Raw genomic sequence first — 21081 nt, forward strand, 5'->3', positions numbered from 1 at the left:
TCAGAGCGATGCCCCCATTCACCCCACAGACGTACGCGACTCCTAGCCAAGACTTCAGACGCGCGCTAGCCAAGATTTCAGACGTGCGCTAGCCAAGATTTCAGACGCGCGCTAGCCAAGACTTCAGACGCGTGCTAGCCAAAGACTTCGGACGCGCGCTAGCCAAAGACTTCAGAGCTGCCTGTTCTTGTCAGCGTTGAGAGCAAACGGAACAGAAACCCAGTAAACTGCCATCCCTGCAAGCTCTTTTATCTCTGTTATTCTCTTTTTTTCTGTTGTCCTGTCTTTCCCTTGTTGCAAATGCTAACTCAGACTGATTCTTCAATTCAACCCAATCAAAGGAGGGTTCTCATCATTTATACAGTATGTGCCGTTTCCTGAGGTTTCCTGTTTAGGGTGAGACTGCAGGTGGTTTGTATGCTCACACTGCTGCTGTTGGGCTCTCCTCTACTCCACGATAATGCCCTCCTCCCTCTCTCCTCTACCCCACGATCATGCCCTCCTCCCTCTCTCCTCTACCCCACGATCATGCCCTCCTCCCTCTCTCCTCTACTCCACGATAATGCCCTCCTCCCTCTCTCCTCTGCCCCACGATCATGCCCTCCTCTCCTCTGCCCCACGATCATGCCCTCCTCCCTCTCTCCTCTGCCCCACGATCATGCCCTCCTCTCCTCTACCCCACAATCATGCCCTCCTCCCTCTCTCCTCTGCCCCACGATCATGCCCTCCTCTCCTCTGCCCCACGATCATGCCCTCCTCTCCTCTGCCCCACAAACTTGCCTACCTCCCTCTCTCTTCCTAATCTCTGATTTGGTGATGTCTGATTTGTTTCTGAGCTGAAATGGATGGTGGAAGAAGTCTTGTTAGGCCTATTTTAATCACTGAGTCTTAAAAGTCTTCACTACTCTCAGTCTTGGTTTCTCATCTGTTTTTGGGCTTCTCTCTCTCTCTGTCTCTCTCTCTCTCTACCTCTCTCTCTGTCTCTACCTCTGTCTCTGTCTGTTTCTCATTCTCGCTGTCTCTCTCTCTCTCTGTCCTTTTTTCTGGTGCTTGTTTCTTGCAGTCGCTGTGTCCCAGTTCGGCACGATATCGCGGCAGATGTCACGGCACAACTCCAACACCGCCTCCTCCATGTCCTCCATGTCCATGGCTTCGGCCACGGGCACTTATCGCCGCGCCCCCTCCGTCACCTCCCAGTTCTCCCTGCAGCAGCAGCATCAGCAACACCAACAACAACAACAGCAACTGCAGATGCAGCAACAACAACAACAACAACTACAGCAGCAACAGCAGCATCAGCCCCAGCTCAATGGCGGCACCAATGCCTACCCCCCCAACTCAAGTAAGAGCCCCACACTGCTCCCTACCCTTCGCCCCCTACTGGGGGGGTTGGGGGTTGTTTACTGAAGACGTTACAGGTGCTTTTCACTGGTCAGTCTGCACTTCACTGGTTAAGTCCTGCAGATTCACCACACCGAAGCTAGCACACACTCTGAGTCAGTCGACCAGACTGGCACAGGTGTGACAGGAACGTTTCTTTGGGGGTCATAGGTCAGAGCTTGAGTGGTGTCTCCTCAGCCATTTCAGATGGGATTCAATCGCTATGGCAACTTGACAAACCCTGGCTCGGGGAAGGCAGCCTGTAGGAATCGTCCCTGCCTAGATACAACCTCATGAACACACACACACACACACACACACACACACACACACACACACAGGTACACTCCACTCAAAGCGCCATGTTCCGCAGATTCCCGTGTCTTAATCAAGTCTGTCAACCCCAATGAGCAATTGAGATGCTCACTGCACACCTTGAAAAAAAAAGAGATTAGGCAGAGACCGACAGGGTTGGGGTGTGTGTGTGTATTTGTGTATTTGTGTGTGGCGCCACTTTGCCACCTCTCACTTTCACATCAGCACCATCAGATGCTCGCAGATGTTCCTCAGTAATGGCTGTCCTTATGCCAGCAGGTTTGCTCCTGAGCCTTTAAAAGGTCACTGCAGCAGGTGATTTCAGTGCAGCACAGGGAGGAATGTCAGTACAGCACGATGTAGACCTGAACGACTGTAAAGGTCGAATGTGATGTCCAGCAGACTCTATTGCTGGCTGCAGCTTGACAGCAAAGCCCTTCGGAAACGTCTAGCAGCAGGCACAGCTCAGAGGGGAGGGGAGGGGAGGGGAGGGGAGGAGGCTTTTTCTCTATGCTTGTCTCATGGGGTTTCTCTTCTGCTATGTACCTGATGATCTGCTTCTGTTTCTTTCTCTGTCTCTCTTATTTCTACACCTTGGTCCCTTTCGCCTTCCCGTGTGTGCGCGCTTGTGGTGTTTGTGTGCGTGTATGTGTGTGTGTATATATATGTGTGTGTGTGTGTGTGTGTGTGTGTGTGTGTGTGTGTGTGTGTGTGTGTGTGTGTGTGTGTGTGTGTGTGTGTGTGTGCGCGTGCGCGTGTGCGTGTGCGTGTGCGTGGTACAGTGTCTGTGGCCCCCCCTCCTCCTCCCATGCCCCAGCTGACTCCACAGATCCCTCTGACTGGCTTTGTGGCCAGAATGCAGGAGAACAGTAAGTGCCAGCAGCTAGACTGTCTATACCCCACCCAGAAAAAACCCTAACATGGCTACCTCTACCCTCAGCATGTGTGTGTGTGTGTGTGTGTGTGTGTGTGTGTGTGTGTGTGTGTGTGTGTGTGTTGCATGCTGCATGCTGTTCATCTTGTCGTCTCAGTGTATGGGCCATAGCGGTAGCACACTTCATCTAATTTAGCTCCCTCTCCCTTTAGTGCACACGTGGTGTGTGTGTGGTGTGTGTGTGTGTGTGTGTGTGTGTGTGTGTGTGTGTGTAGCTCTCTCCCTTTAGTGCACACGTGGTTGTGTGTGTGTGTGTGTGTGTGTGTGTGTGTGTGTGGCTCTCTCTCCCTTTAGTGCACACGTGGGTGTGTGTGTGTGTGTGTGTGTGTGTGTGTGTGTGTGGCTCTCTCTCCCTTTAGTGCACACGTGGGTGTGTGTGTGTGTGTGTGTGTGTGTGTGTGTGACTCTTTCTCCCTTTAGTGCCCATGTGTGTGTGTGTGGAAGTGTGTTCTGTAGTTGTATGATGGATGCCTATTGCCTTGCACTCCACGCTGACCCACTTAGCAAGCGAGGGGTCGCAGTAATCCAGAACAAGGAAGAGACTCTGAGACTGCTGCACTTTCCTCTCTCTCTTTCACTCACACACACACACACACCCACACACACACACACACACACACACCCCCACACACACACACTGCAACATTACTGAATCATCAAGTGACAAAACCACCTTTCATTTTGATAAATAGTGTGCACGTACATTTATGTAACGCTGAAAGAAGCTTACTCTGCCTCTATTCTGCCTCGAGCGAGATTTCACACATATTATGTACCGGCTGCAATTGAAAGGCTCTTATTGTTGTTTGTTCAGGAGATTAGATGTTTTGAATACATGTAGAAATGAACACAAAAGGCCTTGGCAATACAGAATGGGGCATTATCCACCCATCCAGTCTATTTATCCATCATCTAAAATCTTTACATACATATCTGTTTTGCACACCCAGATCTATTATAGCAAGAAACACCAGACTACCTCAAGAATAGAAGGCACAAGTGCACGGGCTTTCAGGCAATTATGTAGGTGAATAGTTTGATTAGCTCATGCTTAATAAGCCGTGCGTATAGGGACAAAAACTGAGGCTGGATGAAAACTGGATGAAAATTCAGACTGCCATCCTCTGTTGGGTTCAGGGGATGCCTGTCACTTTAGAACGTGTAGTCTTCACAGAAAAGGATGTAAGGAGCCTGGCAAGCATTCAGGACCTCTAAAGAGAGAGAAACGCCACCTACAGGGAGTCAACAGACCTAGGCTATATATGGTGTTGGGTTGAGACTAGAACGAGTATGTCTGAATGTGCTCCAATCCATAGAATAAGATGCTGTCGATTTGGGGTGTGAGGCAGCCTTAGCTCTGCTGCCCTCTAGTGGCTCAGCATAGAGACATGACGGCCAAGGGATTATCAGAGCACTTAAGGTGACAAGAGCTCGTTCAAGAGGAGCCCAGTTAAAGGGCAATCAAAAAAACAAAGTTGTTCAGATTCCATCATGTGATTTCTGTTAATGTTAATAAGAAATCTAGTAGGATATGTGGCACTAAAGAGAAGAGAGAATGGAATGGAAGTCATCACACACTAACCCACTTGGTTCTCGCCATCAAAGCGCCGATACATATTAACCCGCATGGTTTTCTCCGAGAATCAGGGCACACTAACTAACCCAAGTGGTTCCCTGCATGGTCCACTCCATTATTCCATAAGGCAAGGGCTGCATGCATTAGCCTTGTGTCCTGTGTGTGTGTGTGTGTGTGTGTGTGTGTGTGTGTTATCAGTGATACCTCTCACCGTTGTTCTCTCTGTGGCGTCGCAGTTGCCGACACCCCCACGCCTCCTCCGCCCCCTCCCCCGGATGACATCCCCATGCTGGATGACCTGTCGCCCCCCCCTCCGCCCCCCCCAGTGGACTACGAGGACGAGGAGGCGGCCGTGGTGCACTACAACGACCCGTACGCCGACTCAGACCCCAACTGGGCCCCCAATACTTACATGGAGAAAGGTGAGATTTACACACACACACACACACACACACACACACACACACACACACACACACACACACACACACACACACACACACACACACACCTACACACCCACACACACACACACACACACACACACACACACACACCTACACACCCACACACACACCTACACACCCACACACACACCTACACACCCACACACACACCTACACACCCACACACACACCTACACACCCACACACACACCTACACACCCACACACACACCTACACACCCACACACACACCTACACACACACCTACACACCTACACACCCACACACACACCTACACACCCACACACACACACACGCACACACACGCACACACACACACACACCTACACACCCACACACACACCTACACACCCACACACACACCTACACACACACACACCTACACCTACACACACCTACACACACACACACACACACACACACACATCAGTGCCTGCTAAGAGGTCCAAAGATGATGTTTATGCATCACTGACGGAAAAACATTAATAGATGGAGCCATTATTTAGCATGAATAATAAAGGATATTTTTTATTTAGTCCTGATTCCAATATGGAATCAACAGTGGAATGTGTGTGTATGGATTGGGCACATTTCTCTTTATCCCTCTCTCTCTCACACACACACACACACACACACCTCCTGTTTCGTTAATTTTCCCGTTCTCCCTCAGTGGTCGCCATCTACGACTACGCCAGGGACAAGGATGACGAGCTGTCGTTCATGGAGGGCGCCATCATCTACGTCATCAAGAAGAACGACGACGGCTGGTATGAGGGAACCAGCAACGGCTGCACCGGCCTGTTCCCCGGGAACTACGTGGAGTCCATCATGCACTATGCCGACTGAAGGGACACACACACACACTCACACACACACTCTTCTGTCATATCTATCGCTGACCAAACTAAAACTTATCATCCTATTCCTTGCTAAGTATAGAAAAAGTGCATTTGGATATGATCGAATGTTTGTTCCCTATGAATGGCCAATACATGAACAAATAAAAGTCTATTCATTTTATTTAGTTGTTAAGGGTGAATGGGGCAAGGGAAATTCGTGTGTAAAGAATGTGGGTGAGGGTAATGCTTAACCCCCAGTGAGGCTCGAGCTTCACAGACCTAAGGACCCAAGTAAGTTAGGTTGTGTTTCACAGTGGCTAAGCCAGTGGACTGTCACCCAGCGGATCAATCAAGATGCCCTGAGAACGCAACACATGTTCTGGAAGGATGAAGGTTTCCATTGACTCCAAATCACCAGTTTAATTAAATATGTGCCATTTGGGGTGATTCATTTTCTTTTCCCTAATCACTTTGTTGTTGTTTTTTTTTCTCTTTTTCTTAACTGTGGTTTTCACACAATCGTTTCCAAAACTGAATTGAAATCTCAAATGATATGATTCAGTAAAAAGAGACCCTCTTCTAATTTGATCACAAGTCACTGGACATCCTTATATGTTGAAAGTGTTGATGTGTGTTTGAAGCATGCACAGGGTTAAACTGTTGAAAAGGGTATGTATTATAAACTCCACTTTTAATTCCATTTTTAAAAATATATATATCTACACTGCTCTGTTTAGTTTGTTATTCTAATGTTGTCATTTGGGCTCTCAAACAATTTTGGACTTTTTGATTGTCTGTATCTTCTTTAGACATTCTTAATTTGTATTTTTTAAATATTTTATATCATTTTGAATCGACCATTTTGTGTTCCCTAAAACCCACGATGTTTTGGACTGTATATGCTAATGAGGCTTTTTGTCGTTCTGATGTCCGTTTCACAGACCCTGGACTCGAGCATGATCTCCCTCCCTCCCTCCCTCCTACCCAATTGCATTCTGGGTAAAATGCCAGACGGACAAACTTCTACCACCTAAATATCTGTATATAGCTTTAAAGTTCATATAGGCAAGAGTGTAAGATGCTACCTGTCTGTACCAATCATGGCTATGCTGTGCTGTAATTAATGCAAACAATTAGACTCAACCGCATTACCCTTCTCATCATTTCTCAAATCAGCAGAGGAAAAACACTGCCATTTTGCATCTCAGTCGCTGTGGAGACCAACATAACTCAGATACCTCCTTTCAGTGTATGACTTGCAGATTTCATGCTTTTGTTTTGAAGTTTTTTTTTATTTGTATGGGCTGATCAGGTTGTGTGCTACCCCAAGCAGACATTCCACCTCTCGTATCTTCTACCACCTGTAGAAGTCATAGGGCACTGCCTCTTTACCGGTTCTCAACTTCTATAGAAAAGTCTGTAAGGGTTCAGATCAAACGTCTACTAAAAAAGGAAGACTAAAGACTGTAACATGGCCTCTGATCAGCAAATGTCATTGTTCATTGATTGTTTTCACCATGCTGTTAAAGATTGTGTTGGGAATTCATGTATGTGTTCATTCAGATAGTTTTTTTTTTTCTTTTGTAAACCCTTCGAAGGTCATCCTTTTGGGCTCACATAGGCTTTACAGAGTTAATTGTGCTTGCCATAGTCCTTCATGTCAGGATATGGCAGCTAATGCCTTGCTACTTTTAACAGGTTTATGCTTCGTTTCTAGTTAACATTCATTGTGATCCAACTGAATTCTCAAGGGCAGAAATATCAAGGCTCGTGTCTCTGCCCATCAATTTGTATTTATAATATGTTAATTGAAGAAATTAAATGTACAGTCTTTTATAATAAATCCTTCTCCTATATAACATATCGTCAATGTGTGATGACTGAGGTACACAGAAGAGACAAGATGGTGTTTTAACTTAAAAAATATGATTTATTTTTTGTGTGTATTGTCAATGTGGATTTTAAGGCTCTGGTGTTTGTTGAGCACTCACAGGAGAAGCACACATGAGACAACATCCTCCATTAGAGTCCATTCTTTTTCTTTTTCTTTAAACCATGACGATTTGTTTGGCCTTTTATACTTAAGTTTGTGTTCAGTTGTGGTGTGGATGGATATTGGGGCGACAAAGAAACATGTCCACACACACACACACACGCTCACGCTTTTGTCATGGTGATGCCCCCACTTGTCACATTTGGGATTACAAGCTAACGCAGATCCTACCCCCCCATCTCTTTCTTCAGTGAGTCCACAACATATGTTGACGTCATCATCGGGTGACATAATCAGATCTGGTTCTAGCTCCCATAAGTAATGGAGGAGTTCATGGGAGTAGTGATCTGCTCATACAGTACAACAATAAGCATACAATTGACAACAGTGTAAATAAATCTCATTCATTTTGCTCTCTGTGAACCTTTCTTTGTTTTGTAAGTGTTTCAGGAAGGAACCCTCTGGTAATGTAACCTTCACGCCTCTAACTCCTCCTCTCCCTTCTCCCAACGGCCTCTTGCGGTTCTCCATAGACATAGCTGCCTGGAAGGGTGGCCAGCGTTCAGAGATGTTGGTGGTGGTGGTTGGTGGGGCACCCGGTGGGGTGGGGGTTCACTTGTCTCGCGACAGGACCAGCTCGGTGAGGCGGATGAGGGCGTCACGCTCGGGCGAGGCCTGGAGGCGGCTGATCTGCCGGATGGCCTCCTGGCAGTAGCGCTGGGCGAGGTAGTTGGTCTGCTCCACGCCATCGCTCTGAGGGAGGACGAGCGAGAGCGAGAGAGAGAGACACCGTGCGAAAGGTCATTCAAGGTCAAACTAAAGCGTATAAATACAGATGAGTAAATCGAGCTAATAAGGTCATTGATGAGACGGGTGAGACGAGGGCAAGCACGACAAAACAAGAAATTCTGTGTGACTCGGGGGACTAGCACTGATTAATGAGAGAATTCATTCTTCTTTAAAAGCTGACGGATGACATTACCCTGTTATCAGCGTCAGAATATGAAATTGTTCACTACTAAACCACAAGAAGGGAGCCCACTCCGAGGATGGAGGCCAAACAGACATGGATATGTAAAGGCCACTCCATCTTTCTATCTACCTAAAGCATAAACTAGGCCCAAGACCCAGCATTGTTACTCAGTGGCTAAATGAGGTGATACTGATTGAATGCCTTATGTTCAAGGTAATGAAGTCATAGGTGTAAAAGCATCTCTCACCTCGACGACGTATTGCCAGGCGCGGTCCACATCACCACTGGAGCTGAAACGTCTCATAATCATGGAGTGAAGTTCAGGGAACTGGAGAGGAGACAGAGAGAGAGAGAGCACTCTAACCAATCCAATCCAATCCACTTTATTTATATAGCACAGTTTAAACAAACACATGGGTTTCCAAAGTGCTGCACACAGAAAAAGAGATAAAATAAGTATAAAATAAGTAAAACACATTACCCACCCAACACTTCTACATCACATCAACACGCCATCTAGTGTCCAAAGGCCAAATAAAAAAGGTGCGTTTTTACCAAGGTTTTAAAGAGACACAGGGATGTAGTTTGCCTAATATGGAGTGGCAAAGAGTTCCACAATTTTGGGGCTGCTACCGCAAAGGCACGTTCTCCTCTGTGTTTTTGCTTGGTACGGGGTGTGGCCAAAAACAGCTGGTCAGCTGACCTAAGAGAACGGCTAGGAGTGTAGGGTTTTAGCAGCTCGGAGAGGTATGGTGGGGCAAGGCCATTTAAGGCTTTAAACGCAAATAAAAGAATTTTAAAATGAATCCTAAAACGTACAGGTAGCCAGTGCAATGAAGCCAGAATAACCATCCCATACTTGTTACCTCACTGCTGGGTGCACCACATCTTTACGATGCGCCAACTGTTCCAAACACGTAGGCCTGGATTCTGCCTAATGGACATTCAGACATTCTCACGAAGCACATGCCTGAAAATAGGAACCTGGACTAAAGCCAGACATTCAGAGGGTTTCCACTGTGTGTAAAGGTCGCTGGGCCATCTAATCTTTGAACTCAGTTTATTCTGCCGATGCTGTTGGCCACTTCATACTATGCTACTCGGTAGAAAGCTTGCAGAACAAGTATAAATATTTTCAGCTCTTATCTGCATAATTCTACTCAAATAAATCCTTGATTTCATTGGCTGGAACATGAAGGGCGGTGGCCTGCCTCCTCACCTGCTCACAGGCGAATAAGACGGGGCCGGTGGCCAGGCCAAGCCTGAGGTCCGCTGCGGAGGGCTTGCCCAGGTGGTTGGCACACGATGTGAAGTCCAGCACATCATCTACCAGCTGAGAGGGGCAGAGGTGACAGGGCATTTAGACCATACTGATATACGTTTTTGTCCTTGATTTAGTATGTGCAAAGTTTGGGGTATATTATATATACTACATATATACAAGGGAGTCTAAGGTGTGTGAGCGTTTGTGTGTGGAAGTGAGTGTGCGTGTGTGTGTGTGTGTGACAGAGATTGAACTACATCTTTCGTCGGGCAAACACAATCTGTTCTGTGTATGCGTGTTAACTGAATTTAAAACAATATCATTAGCCATTAAAAGCAATGTTAGCATGTTGTGAGCAGAGTTGTGTCAAGTTTATCGCAGACAGTAAAACCTGCTGTAATGTTTACAGGAACTAGATGTGTTTACAGAATCAGTCTCACACCTGAAATGCAATGCCCACATTCTTTCCGTATTGGAACGCGATCTCGTGCACCTCAGGATCGGAGTTGACTAAAATCGAAACCTGCAGTAGTGAGAGGAAAGGAAAAAAAACACAGGAGCAAATGCGCTCAGTGGCTCTCTTTCAAAACAACAGCTTCACCATCAACCTCAGTAATGAGACAGAACGTACATACTGCTTTACAACTGTTGGCGATCAGGCTCGCAGTCTTCTTGAAGGTTTTTTCGAGGTAGTGCTTAAATCTCTCGTTCTCGTTCTCCTTTGAGCCCAGCTGCATGAATTCACCTGAGGATAACACGTCATAAAAAAAGGGTTCAACGGAGTACACCTGGAACCAGGATCTACTATCAGGAAGCACCATCATTGATTACATCATTTCTACATCAATTAAACCATACTTTTAGCTGATATGGCCAACCTTTTTACAAGGTTGTAAAAGTGAACAGCCACACAGGAGCCAATCATCTTAGTATGTCAACTTTCAGTTTTGCAGGAACCACCTGGACCATGACATCCATCAACCCTTGTGAACTGTCTATGATTTCTCAAGTTCATTTCGCTTGTCATTTTCGCTAAAGTCCTGCTTCAACATAAACATTTAATGTAATTAATTTATAGTCGGCTCCCTAAATCACTATTACTCTGTGTTCTAAATGCCCCCACCAACTGAGCTGTTCTACTCGCTTCTCCTTACCTCTGACCAGATCTTCAATGACCTGTGACAGCACCGATACCACGGTATTGTTGCCTATCCGCGCCAGTGCCATAGAGGCTGCGGAGAGGATGAAATCTCCAGCCAGGATGGCCTGCAGAGAACAGGTCAAAGAATGAGAGGCCACACTTAACCCAGTGCTGATGCAGCACTATGAAGACCCACCCACCCAAAGAGCTGTGACGAGGCTCACGTGCATGACCAGAGGGTTTAGGGGACCAATCCCTCAGGGATTACCAGCATAGCCAGTAAGCGCGAAGCTGCGGTCTCACACAATGCAACTGGTCAGTGTTAGTATTGCACGACTACTTGAGCCAGATGTTTACACCTACAAAGCCAGACAGTTAGGTTCCCACATGCACACAACAATGGGCGACGCTCCCGTTTATTTTTTTTATTTTATGTTTTAACTCTGTTTTTATCAGGTCAAGCATTCACTGTATTCACAGCTGGAGCGCATTGGCGCTTTGACTGAAGAGTGGCTGACACAGCAATCACTAGATAGCAGCCACTCGGGATGCTACAAACCCTCTTGAGAGCCTCATGAGGTGAAAAGCTTAAATTTAGGGCAAGCAAAGACACACCTTTTTCTCCCCCCACATCTCATTGATAGTGGTCTTTCCCCTGCGCGTGTCAGACCCATCAATGACATCATCATGAACCAGGCTGGCAGTGTGGATCATCTCTGAGATCATGGCTATAGAACGCTGCGCTGGTAGAAGTTCCCTTTGAGCAAGAACAAAACAGTCATTTCTACCATTACTGATATTAGAGAGAGAATATGATGTTTGGGTCCACACATCAGTGTTACATTGTTTTCAAGTCCATCTTTTCTTATTTATTTAGCACTTTGTCATTACTTCTCCAGAGCAGTATCATGTCTGTATAATTGCTGTACTCGACTGAGCAAAAGGGCTGAAAGTTTTTTTTATTCGACTGAGGCTACATCGCTTTCCAAACGACACCCAGTGTAGCACTATCTGCACAGAGGGAAGCTAGCATGACGCCAAGTGCACCAAGGTCACGTGATGAAACATATTATGATAAAAACTACAATTAAAAATGTCAACCCCACCCAACCACCCCCACCCCTTCCTCCCAATCTCTGCAGCTGGTCCAGACTGACTACTAAGTCTATGTTCACGATAAGGCTGCTGTTCTCCTCCAAGGCCCTTTTTTCCTAATAAACAGGTTGGGTTGAGTGGAGCACTTTTGGTTCACTGCGCAGGTAGCTGCACTACGGTGATTCAGTCTAATAGCCTAACGGTAACCAAAACCAATGCAATGCCAGTTTGGATTATATGCAGTTTAATTGGCAAATGCATGAACTTTTATTCACAAGATACATTGTAGAGTAATCTCTGTAATAACGACTTACCCTGCTCCGTTGCTATGGATGTTACAGGCCCGGGCCATTAGCACCACGATCATGGGTCGGAAGGATTTGCCCTTGCCATCGAAATAATAATCACACAGGGCCTTCAGCTCTTTCTTCGAGACAAAAAGCTCCTGCAACATGAGGAGAAATGGGTGGATCAGAGTCAGCAAGTAAGCCTTGAACATTGTGGTGTAGGTTGGCTGCAAGTGTAATATAAAAGTATGCTGTCGGGAACGTGATGAAATTTGATTACAGCAATCAAACAATGAATGGCCTGCAATGGCTTTCATATGTTTGAAGCTTAAAAACGTGCCATACCTTTCTAATATCATCATACAAGTTTGTCAAGTCATTCTCAGCAAGAGTGAAGGGATCTTTTAATTTGGCATCGCTGTGTGTCCTCCTGCAGCAGCAAGCTCTTGGTGTGCTGTACAGGAATCGAGATCTGTGCCTGCGAGAAGAGTAGTTGGTACACTTGTGTCAAAAGGCCTTTCATTTCAAATGAATGGTTCGAAGTAAAAAATGTGCGGAGGTCTGCTAAAGGTCGTACCTTGAGAGAATGTTTGATGTAGCTGTATTTAAAATCACAGGCCTGCCTGGTGTCTGTTCCTGCAAAACACCAATAAGCCGCCCATCATCAATCATCAATGAATCTTTGAATGTCATCATCAAGTAGCCAAACCAAACAGTTCCATGATCAGATAATGCATGTTGACTATAGGGAGGTAAAGTTATAACAACTGAATTGTAAGTAAACAATTCAATTCACCATTAGGGCGTACTGTCTGAAGGACAGAGGTAGCTCAACAAACCGGTAGAGTGGTTAGCAGTAACGTTCGAAGGGATTTATGCAGGATAATTTATGGTTACCTAGCAAGCTACCAGTTAAGATGACAGCTCGTCTGAAGTTACTCCACATCAATGACAAGCATTCTCGACCTCTACGTAGCTGCTGTTGGTTGAAAGTACATAAGCTAAGCTAAGCAACTACTAACTTAGGGCTAAAACTCCTGGCTAACCAGGTAGTGGGGAACCACAGGGAGTGATTGTAATGCGCCTCAAAATCGACAAATTCGTCCCTTGGACGGCAACATTAACTACAGGACTGATCATAACGTCATGGCTTCAGAGTACATCTGGACATCTTCAAATGTAGCTAGAGGTAGCAAATACATTGAACTGAATGGCCACTTCAGAGCTGTAAGCAGATTGGATACCAACAGCATGACCTTCTTGGGGTTGACAGCAGGCTCAACTAGCGCGCCAGCTATCTCTGAGCATGAGTAAAGGTTAGCCAACTGTACCTGATTTGCTAAGCCCCCTAAAGAGTCCGTTCTCCTTATCGATGAGGCGGCGATGGACACGGGTCTTGCCTTTGTCCCGCAAAATGATTCAAGTAAACTGATGCCGGTAGACCCTGCATTTCTCCTCCAACACAGCCTCCACGGTATCGCCATACTCCTATCACACTGGCATGCATTCCCGACCAGTAGGTTATTACACAATGTTCCGCAGGAACCGGAACAACTCTGGTGACGAATACTCCGATGTCACGAAAGAAGCAGGAAGCTCCTACTCGCCCCAATATCATAGCAAAATGTGCGAGAGGAATGCAGTTAAATAAATATTACCGTAATAAAACCAACTGCAGATTATACATCAGCTGAAAAGTAGATGTCTTGCTGCGCAAATTGCCACCGCCGAGGGGGGGAATGGAAAAAGACATTGCTGCAGTCACATTTCTGATGACACTTGCTAACTGTTTTCTGTTATGTTTGAACTGTTCAGACGTCTGTGGAAATGATGGATGGCGAATGTACTCACTCAATACCAGCAAATCTTGTCATAGTGCAAGGAGACACAACATTCCTACACTTTCATGCAAAAAGCTGATGGGTAATAACTATTGTACGCGTACGCGGCAACACTGTATCTGTCCAAAGCTCAGATACAATTGTGTTTAGACTATAATTTGCTGAACTCTTCACTGTACTTCACAGAGGCTTTCCCCCTCGATGAAGTCGATGGCAACTACGTCCGTACTGTGAAAAGATGTGTCTTTTCAGAGTCGCCCCCTACTCCCCTGAAAAGTCCTCTGAAGTTAGCGGCAGTCTCTAAGGTAAACAGTGCAAAAAGACCTGTCTCTCAAATTGCCTTTTCTAATGGCAAGTATGACGAGTCTTACTCTTTCTCTCTCCAGGAGGTGCTAGCAGGTATTTTAGATCTTGATGTGCCAATTTCGCTCGTTGAGGACTTTGTCCTGTACTTCAGTGGGGCCAAACTCTTCCCCGGCTCAGTCCCCCTTGCCCACAGATATGGAGGGCACCAGGTATTGTTCTCCACGCACTATGATGACGATAAGATTGTAGAAAGCACAAGCCAAAAGTTTTGGAAAGAAAAAGTTTAATGAAAAATGAAGGCTAATGATTTTAACTGCCTTTGAAGTTTGGCTACTGGGCAGGTCAGCTGGGGGACGGAAGAGCACATTTACTGGGTGAATACACAAACAGGTTAGTTGGTAACATCAATGCATCACCACATAAAGCCAATCATGCCTTTTGACAGAATATTTAAAAAGCACTGGAGTAGCCTCAGCCTGACACTATTGGATTTATAACCACTGTTGCAGAAATGGTGACGTGTGGGAACTTCAACTGAAAGGGTCAGGAAAGACGCCATATTCACGGTAATTTAACAGTCTGTTGCCATAACATAACAACATAAGGTAGCATGACCTGATCAATAATCATCAAGTCATTATGTATTCTGATCCTTCATTGCTACTTATGTGGAATATTCTAATATAACAACCTAAGGTAGCATAACCATCAAGTCATTTTGTATTCTGATCCTTCATTGCTGCTTATGTGAAACAGCGAATGCATGGAGTTGCCCTGTAATATGTGGAATATTCTTTGTAATTTGACATGCTTCTCAATTTCATTGTATCACTCTGATCTGTGCTGTAGGTCGGGAGACGGGCGGGCAGTGGTGCGCTCCTCCGTCAGAGAGTTCCTGTGCAGTGAGGCCATGCATCACCTGGGGGTGCCCACCTCCAGAGCGGCCAGGTGAGCAGGTGTCTCCAGACAAGCAGTTGTAGATATTACCGACACTTTTACTCTTTTCTGAAAGACATCATTGTCTGTTTTGTGTTCCCTAATCTCTTTAATTCAAATAAGAGTAACAGGAGTGCTTTTAGATAAAAAAATAAAATGTGAGCTTCAAGAGACATGCTATTGTTTCTGTTGTTGTTTGTATGGTTCTGTTGTTGTTTTAATTGCACTCTGTGTTTATTTCATCTTTAGTTTTAGGTAACTGCCATTGGATATGTCCTAGTTGTCGTAGTTGGTCTGACCCTTCTCTGTCTTTCAAATCTGTCAGTGCTTCCCACTCTTCTTGTCATCTTTTCTTACGCACACTTTTTCTCTTGGGTTTACTTGAACCCAGTCAGTCTCTGCTGAAGCCATTTCAGACACATGGCTTTAGCTCATAATCCAGAGGGAAACCAAAGCGGTCATATAATCTGTGAACTAACACGAGAGGCCAGGAAGTGAAGGTGCCAGGTGGGTAGGTGGGTGGGTGGCTAATATCTACTGTGTCGAGTGGCTGCCGTGAGATGTGTGAAAGTGATCTAGCAGAAGAAGGCTTGTGTCTGTTGCACACTGTCTGTCTAGATATCAAATTGTTCTGAAGAGAACAGGGCCCATGATTATTATCCATTAACTCAGTCAAACACTGTGAAATGTCTTGGTTTCAAGAGGTGTCCGGAAATGTCAGTCAAATGTGCTTCTTTTATTCTTGGTAGGAAGTCATAGTGTATGTTTGATGTAACGGTTGTGATGAATCGATTCACAGCCTCATAGTGAGTGAGGAGCCTGTATGGAGGGACCCGTTCTATAATGGCAGCGTACAGAAGGAGAGAGGTGAGGTCAAAGTTCATATATAATTACATTGTCATGGTAGAATATTGTATTCCATGATACTGTTATGGTTCATAATATTATAGTATCACATGAAATAGCCTGGAATAAGATATATATAATAATAATTCCTAATAGCCTGGAATAAGATATATATATAATAATTCCTAATAGCCTGGAATAAGATATACAGTATATAATAATAATATTGTTTGGCTTGGTACCTCAGTGGTTTGTCTTTGATCACAAGGCTCTGTGTTCTCCTTTTGTAGGAGCAGTGGTTCTGCGTTTAGCCAGGTCTTGGTTCCGTATAGGTTCTCTTGAGATCCTGACCCGGTCTGGAGAACTGGATCTCCTGAGGTCTGATTTACCGTAACATCTTCTGAGGAAAAGCAGTATTAATCATCAGTGTCTTAATGTTATTTATACAGCCCTTTTGCTTTTTAACACAGAAAAGTATTGGACTTTGTTATTGAAGAACATTTTACATCTATTAAAACGAATGACCCAGACAAATATGTGGTAAGTGCTTATATATAATACATTACAATATAATTTTCTTATATATTGACTTCTATTCGGATTTGATACACATTATTACTTTGAAATGCTTGAGATGCTGCAGCTGACAGGTAACACTTAGTTTTTTACTTCTTCTGTGCTAACACAGGCTTGGTTCTCTACAGTCGTAAATGAAACTGCTCATCTGATAGCTCAGTGGATGTCTGTTGGATTTGCACATGGTAAGTACATTTCTATAAATGTTTAACACAATCATACACTGTACATGATTTCTCAGGCAAAACACTCATATTGTTTTATCTTTTCAAAGGTGTGGGAAATACAGACAATTTCAGTCTTCTGTCTATCACCATTGATTATGGACCATTTGGATTCATGGAGGCCTATAACCCAAGTACGTTCTGCCATGCTCCTCACATCTCTCTGTTAGTGGTAATCATTCCAAAGACACAATGTATTTCTCCTATTGTTTTCAATGACCGTCTTTTCTATGGTTTCTATGGCGATCAGGTTTTGTACCCAACACATCTGATGATGAGGGGCGGTACAGCATTGGAGCTCAGGCAGATGTGGGCCTTTTCAATCTGGAGAAACTTCTGGAAGCTCTGTATCCTGTACTCAATCCCAACCAGCAGTCGTGGTGAGTTCCTTCTTATTCTTCTTGGAATAGTGGGATGAAGTGTTTTGACATTACATTACATTTAGTCATTCAGCTGACGCTTTTATCCATAGCGAGGTACAAAGGAAAGAATCTGTTTTTGTTGCGCCTTGCCTTTTTACAGCACTGATGACACTTAATACATCAGATATTACTTGGAAGCACTTACACATGCTTGTTAAGTGTAGGAATTCTCTGCACTACAACTGAGTTTGGATCAAAGCATCTGCTAACCATGAATGAGATGATTTCATGTGTAGTCACTACTGACTGTGTCTGATTTTGTTGCAGGGCAAAACACATATTAAAAGGCTACCCCCAAATATACCAGAGACGGTAATTGGATTCAAACTTTAATTGATTAACATTTGAACTGTATGTCATTAGAAAAAAGTGTGCTTGTTCTCCTAGTGTCTGACCTGGCAAATGTAATGTTTAGATTTCAGGAGTTGTTCAAAGCCAAGCTTGGTCTAGAAGGAGAGGAAGAGGATGATGATGATGATGGGTATCTAATAGCTTTCCTTCTAAAGGCAAGTGGCTTAACCAGTCCATGAAGACAGACAGCCTCCTGGCTCTCTTGCAATTACTCACTGATGTGTGTGAACTTTTTGTCAGTGTAGGATATAATGTCTTGAATACCATGTGCTGCCTTCTTTTAACTGTGTGTGAGTGTCTGTTTTATACATTTCACATGTAGAAAGTCTGTACATTTGTTTGAGAACAGTAAGTTGATTGTGTGTATGTGTGGATTGTATGTGTGTTCATTATAATCTGTGACGAAGTGCCGCAGGAGTTGTCCAGTTGCAGTAGTTTGTGTAGGGCACGTTCATGCTGATCAGGGTGTGTTTCCAGATGATGGAGGACACTAGTGCAGACTTCACCATGACCTTCAGACAGCTCAGTGAAGTTTCAGCCCTGCAGCTCCACGGCAGGAGCATCCCAGAGGTAATCACCCCCAGGCCTAGACTATCACACGGAAGTGCTCTGTCATAGGCGTTGCACTACAATAACTCTCATAAGCACTGCATACTTGAACTTGAAAGTAAAGTATAAGATACATCTACAGAGATTAAGGGTGGTTCCGTGGGCTGGTTCAATGAACTGGAAGCAAACAGGTTCTTTTTTTGGCATCGTGAACTGTCTTTGAATACCATGTAGGCATGAGAGGTTTTAAAAAAAAACCTGGGATAATAAAAGTATGGGTTTCCTGTATATCCATTAAACAGCTGCAGAAGATGATGGATTTGCAGAACACTGCTGCCATTGTGCTTTTGATGTGTTCAATTGAGAGAATGTTAAATGTGTCCTCTCTCCTTTCACAGACAATGTGGGCTTTGCAAGAGCTCTCTATGCATGAGTACTTCCCGGAGTGGGTGAAGATGTACCTGCCAAGGTTTCAAAGGTAACATTGCAGTTCACTTATGAACCTTTTTGCACACATGTTTATTTTATGCTTCTATATTCTACGCGCACATGAAGACGTGGCTCACAGGCCTGAAATAGGGGTTTTATTCTAGAGGCTAGAATTGTTCTTTTAAAGGATTCTTACGCAGTCTGTTAGTACATTGTGCCTCAAACGATGCTTTTTTAAATTTAACAGCAACATGTGAGGTGCTGTGATGCCATCAGTGTGCAGGGTAGCCTTTTGCTTGGCATGTGTAATGGCTATGGCCCTAGTTAGGGTCAGCGCCCTACTGGATGAAGACGAGGTGTGGTAGTTCAGGAGGTCATGTAGAGGTCAAAGAGTGTGCCATGTGTTTAAAATCACTTGGACGCTTTATAATACCCCACTGTTCCTGTGCAGGACATGATAACATCTCAGTCCAAATTCCCATTCGGGTCGTTTATTGTTTTTCTGTCAGTGCTTTTTTTTTCTCCGTATGCTGGTCATTTGAGCCAAGCTTCCTTGAGGGATGATAGCTTCCCCAGATGAGGTTAGATTCCACTGACCCCCTCGACTGATTCCTGCTGTTCTCTGGTAGGGCACAGCGATCGGACGAGGCTCGCCAGCACAGGATGAGAGGTGAGTCTTCACCACGGTAACGCTGTTGTGCGGGGACAGACCTGCTGGAGCAGCGGGGACAGGATATGAAGGATGTAAACTCTGCCGAGAGTGAAGAACATGCAGTGCTGCTTAAGCATTCTACCATGAAGGAATCTAGCCTTCCATGAATGTGTGCTACATGATAGCATCAGTGTGCGATAGCTGTGATGGATTCTCATGGAAATAACTTTTTTCACAGCAAAGTCAAATTTGATTGATTAGATTTGATCACTTTTTTTTTATTGGATTGTGCATTGCAGGGGTCAATCCTAGGTATGTCTTGAGGAATTGGATGGCAGAGTCTGCTATACAGAAAGCAGAGAATGATGACTTCTCTGAGGTAATGTTTCATTTATATGTTTGCTGTCAGATACCTCTTGCAGTAGGTCTTTGACAGTGTATTGTTTTGCAATTGCACACACTGCACTAGCCTCATGCAATAATATAAACCACAATGCATTTCTGAGTAGCACAGTTCAAAGCAAATCCATAAAAATGAAGGAAATAAGTGGACTGGAATGAGAGTTTCTTGATTAAGGAGTAAAAATAACCTGGCATATCAGGATAGGTTTTCTCTGCCAGTGTTGGCTTTGATATGGTATTTCCTTTCATGGTAATTGATCTGATAAAACTCCAGTTGTATTTATGTTCTCATTCCATTTTGATTTATTGAAATGGGAATATTTCCTTTCCAAAAGACGTATTTAAATTTGTATTTAACCCCTTAAAAGGAAACATCTTTACTCAAGTCACTCAGTGCTATCAGAACGATATTGGAACCATGAGCACTGTGCTTTGGCTTCAGCTTTTCATTGAACTCCTCCATCGCTAGGCTTCATAGTGACTGGCCTCTGTAGGTAGACTCAAAAACGATCCACATACGGATGTCATTCTACAATGTTGATTGGTTAAGATTAGTTACCAGGCAGGAACTGAAAACACCATTTTAATCCAATCAACATTCTAGAATGACATCCGTATGCGGATCGTTTTTGAGTCTACCCTTCGTCTACCTACAGCCTCTACTGAGTTTCTGTTCTGCCTGTGTACCTATTCAGGTGAGGCTGCTGCAGGAGGTCCTGGCCAGGCCCTACACAGAGCAGCACCGGGCTGAGGAGCGAGCCTACGCCAGCCCCCCTCCTCACTGGGCACAAGGGCTGAAGGTCAGCTGCTCCTCCTGACGGAGGCATGGATTAAAGTTTTCCGTCGCTATGACGGATTTCCGTCAACTGGGTTAGGTCGATGCAGATCCAAAGAGAAAAAAAAAAGGGGGGGGGGGGGGGGCACGGATATGATTTGCATCAGCGTCGGAAATACACGAGGGCAAAGGGCAAAACTGCCCCTAAGAAATATAATTTTGCCCCTAAAATGACTAGGAGAGGGGCAAAAAATGCCCCCATAATTTTCTGTAATAATAATTTAATAAACGTGTCAAAAACATCGTAGCCTATCAGCGGCGTAACAATGACGTGGCGGGCCCGAGTGCAAACTTCACCATCGGGGACCCTGGGGTGAATCTGCTGCAATCAATTACAAAACAAACTTCCTCCAACAATATCACGTAGGCCTATGCGCAAAGTAACTTATTCTTTTTACGACATTGAAGTGAAAAAATACATTTCAAGTACCATTAGGTGTATTAAAAAA

At 44.7% G+C, this 21081-nt stretch overlaps 3 protein-coding genes across 4 annotated transcripts in view; 2 read left to right on the forward strand and 1 right to left on the reverse strand.

Annotated features, from left to right (window-relative positions):
* The window catches only part of abi1a (abl-interactor 1a), a 57267-nt gene extending 49904 nt beyond the window's left edge, over positions 1–7363 (forward strand). For both annotated transcript variants that reach the window (XM_080855031.1, XM_080855030.1), the window contains 4 exons: positions 1064–1342; positions 2478–2564; positions 4442–4627; positions 5342–7363. In XM_080855031.1, coding sequence (XP_080711157.1) covers positions 1064–1342; positions 2478–2564; positions 4442–4627; positions 5342–5517 — 728 coding nt within the window. In that variant the 3' untranslated portion in view covers positions 5518–7363. The remainder of the gene's footprint in view (positions 1–1063; positions 1343–2477; positions 2565–4441; positions 4628–5341) is intronic.
* Positions 7364–7970: 607 nt separating this feature from the next.
* On the reverse strand, positions 7971–13774 carry pdss1 (prenyl (decaprenyl) diphosphate synthase, subunit 1). Its single transcript, XM_080855662.1, has 11 exons — positions 13595–13774; positions 12841–12899; positions 12609–12741; positions 12291–12421; positions 11497–11638; positions 10895–11006; positions 10376–10485; positions 10183–10263; positions 9696–9809; positions 8724–8804; positions 7971–8256 (listed from the first exon to the last, which is right to left on the reverse strand). Exons 1-11 carry the CDS (start codon positions 13745–13747, stop codon positions 8116–8118), a joined length of 1257 nt encoding a protein of 418 aa, XP_080711788.1. The 5' UTR covers positions 13748–13774; the 3' UTR covers positions 7971–8115.
* A 144-nt stretch (positions 13775–13918) lies between these two features.
* On the forward strand, positions 13919–20663 carry LOC308378159 (protein adenylyltransferase SelO-like). Its single transcript, XM_080854997.1, has 19 exons — positions 13919–14186; positions 14291–14409; positions 14491–14619; positions 14736–14800; positions 14920–14976; positions 15260–15358; positions 16146–16213; positions 16483–16570; positions 16663–16732; positions 16881–16953; positions 17043–17126; positions 17243–17372; positions 17682–17726; positions 17830–17920; positions 18243–18335; positions 18713–18792; positions 19373–19413; positions 19695–19774; positions 20493–20663. The coding sequence occupies exons 1-19, from the start codon at positions 14003–14005 to the stop codon at positions 20613–20615; spliced, it is 1719 nt and encodes a 572-aa protein (XP_080711123.1). The 5' UTR covers positions 13919–14002; the 3' UTR covers positions 20616–20663.
* The last annotated feature ends 418 nt before the right edge of the window (positions 20664–21081 follow it).

Source organism: Sprattus sprattus (genome assembly GCF_963457725.1).
Source record: "Sprattus sprattus genome assembly, chromosome: 17".
Lineage (NCBI taxonomy): Eukaryota > Metazoa > Chordata > Actinopteri > Clupeiformes > Clupeidae > Sprattus > Sprattus sprattus.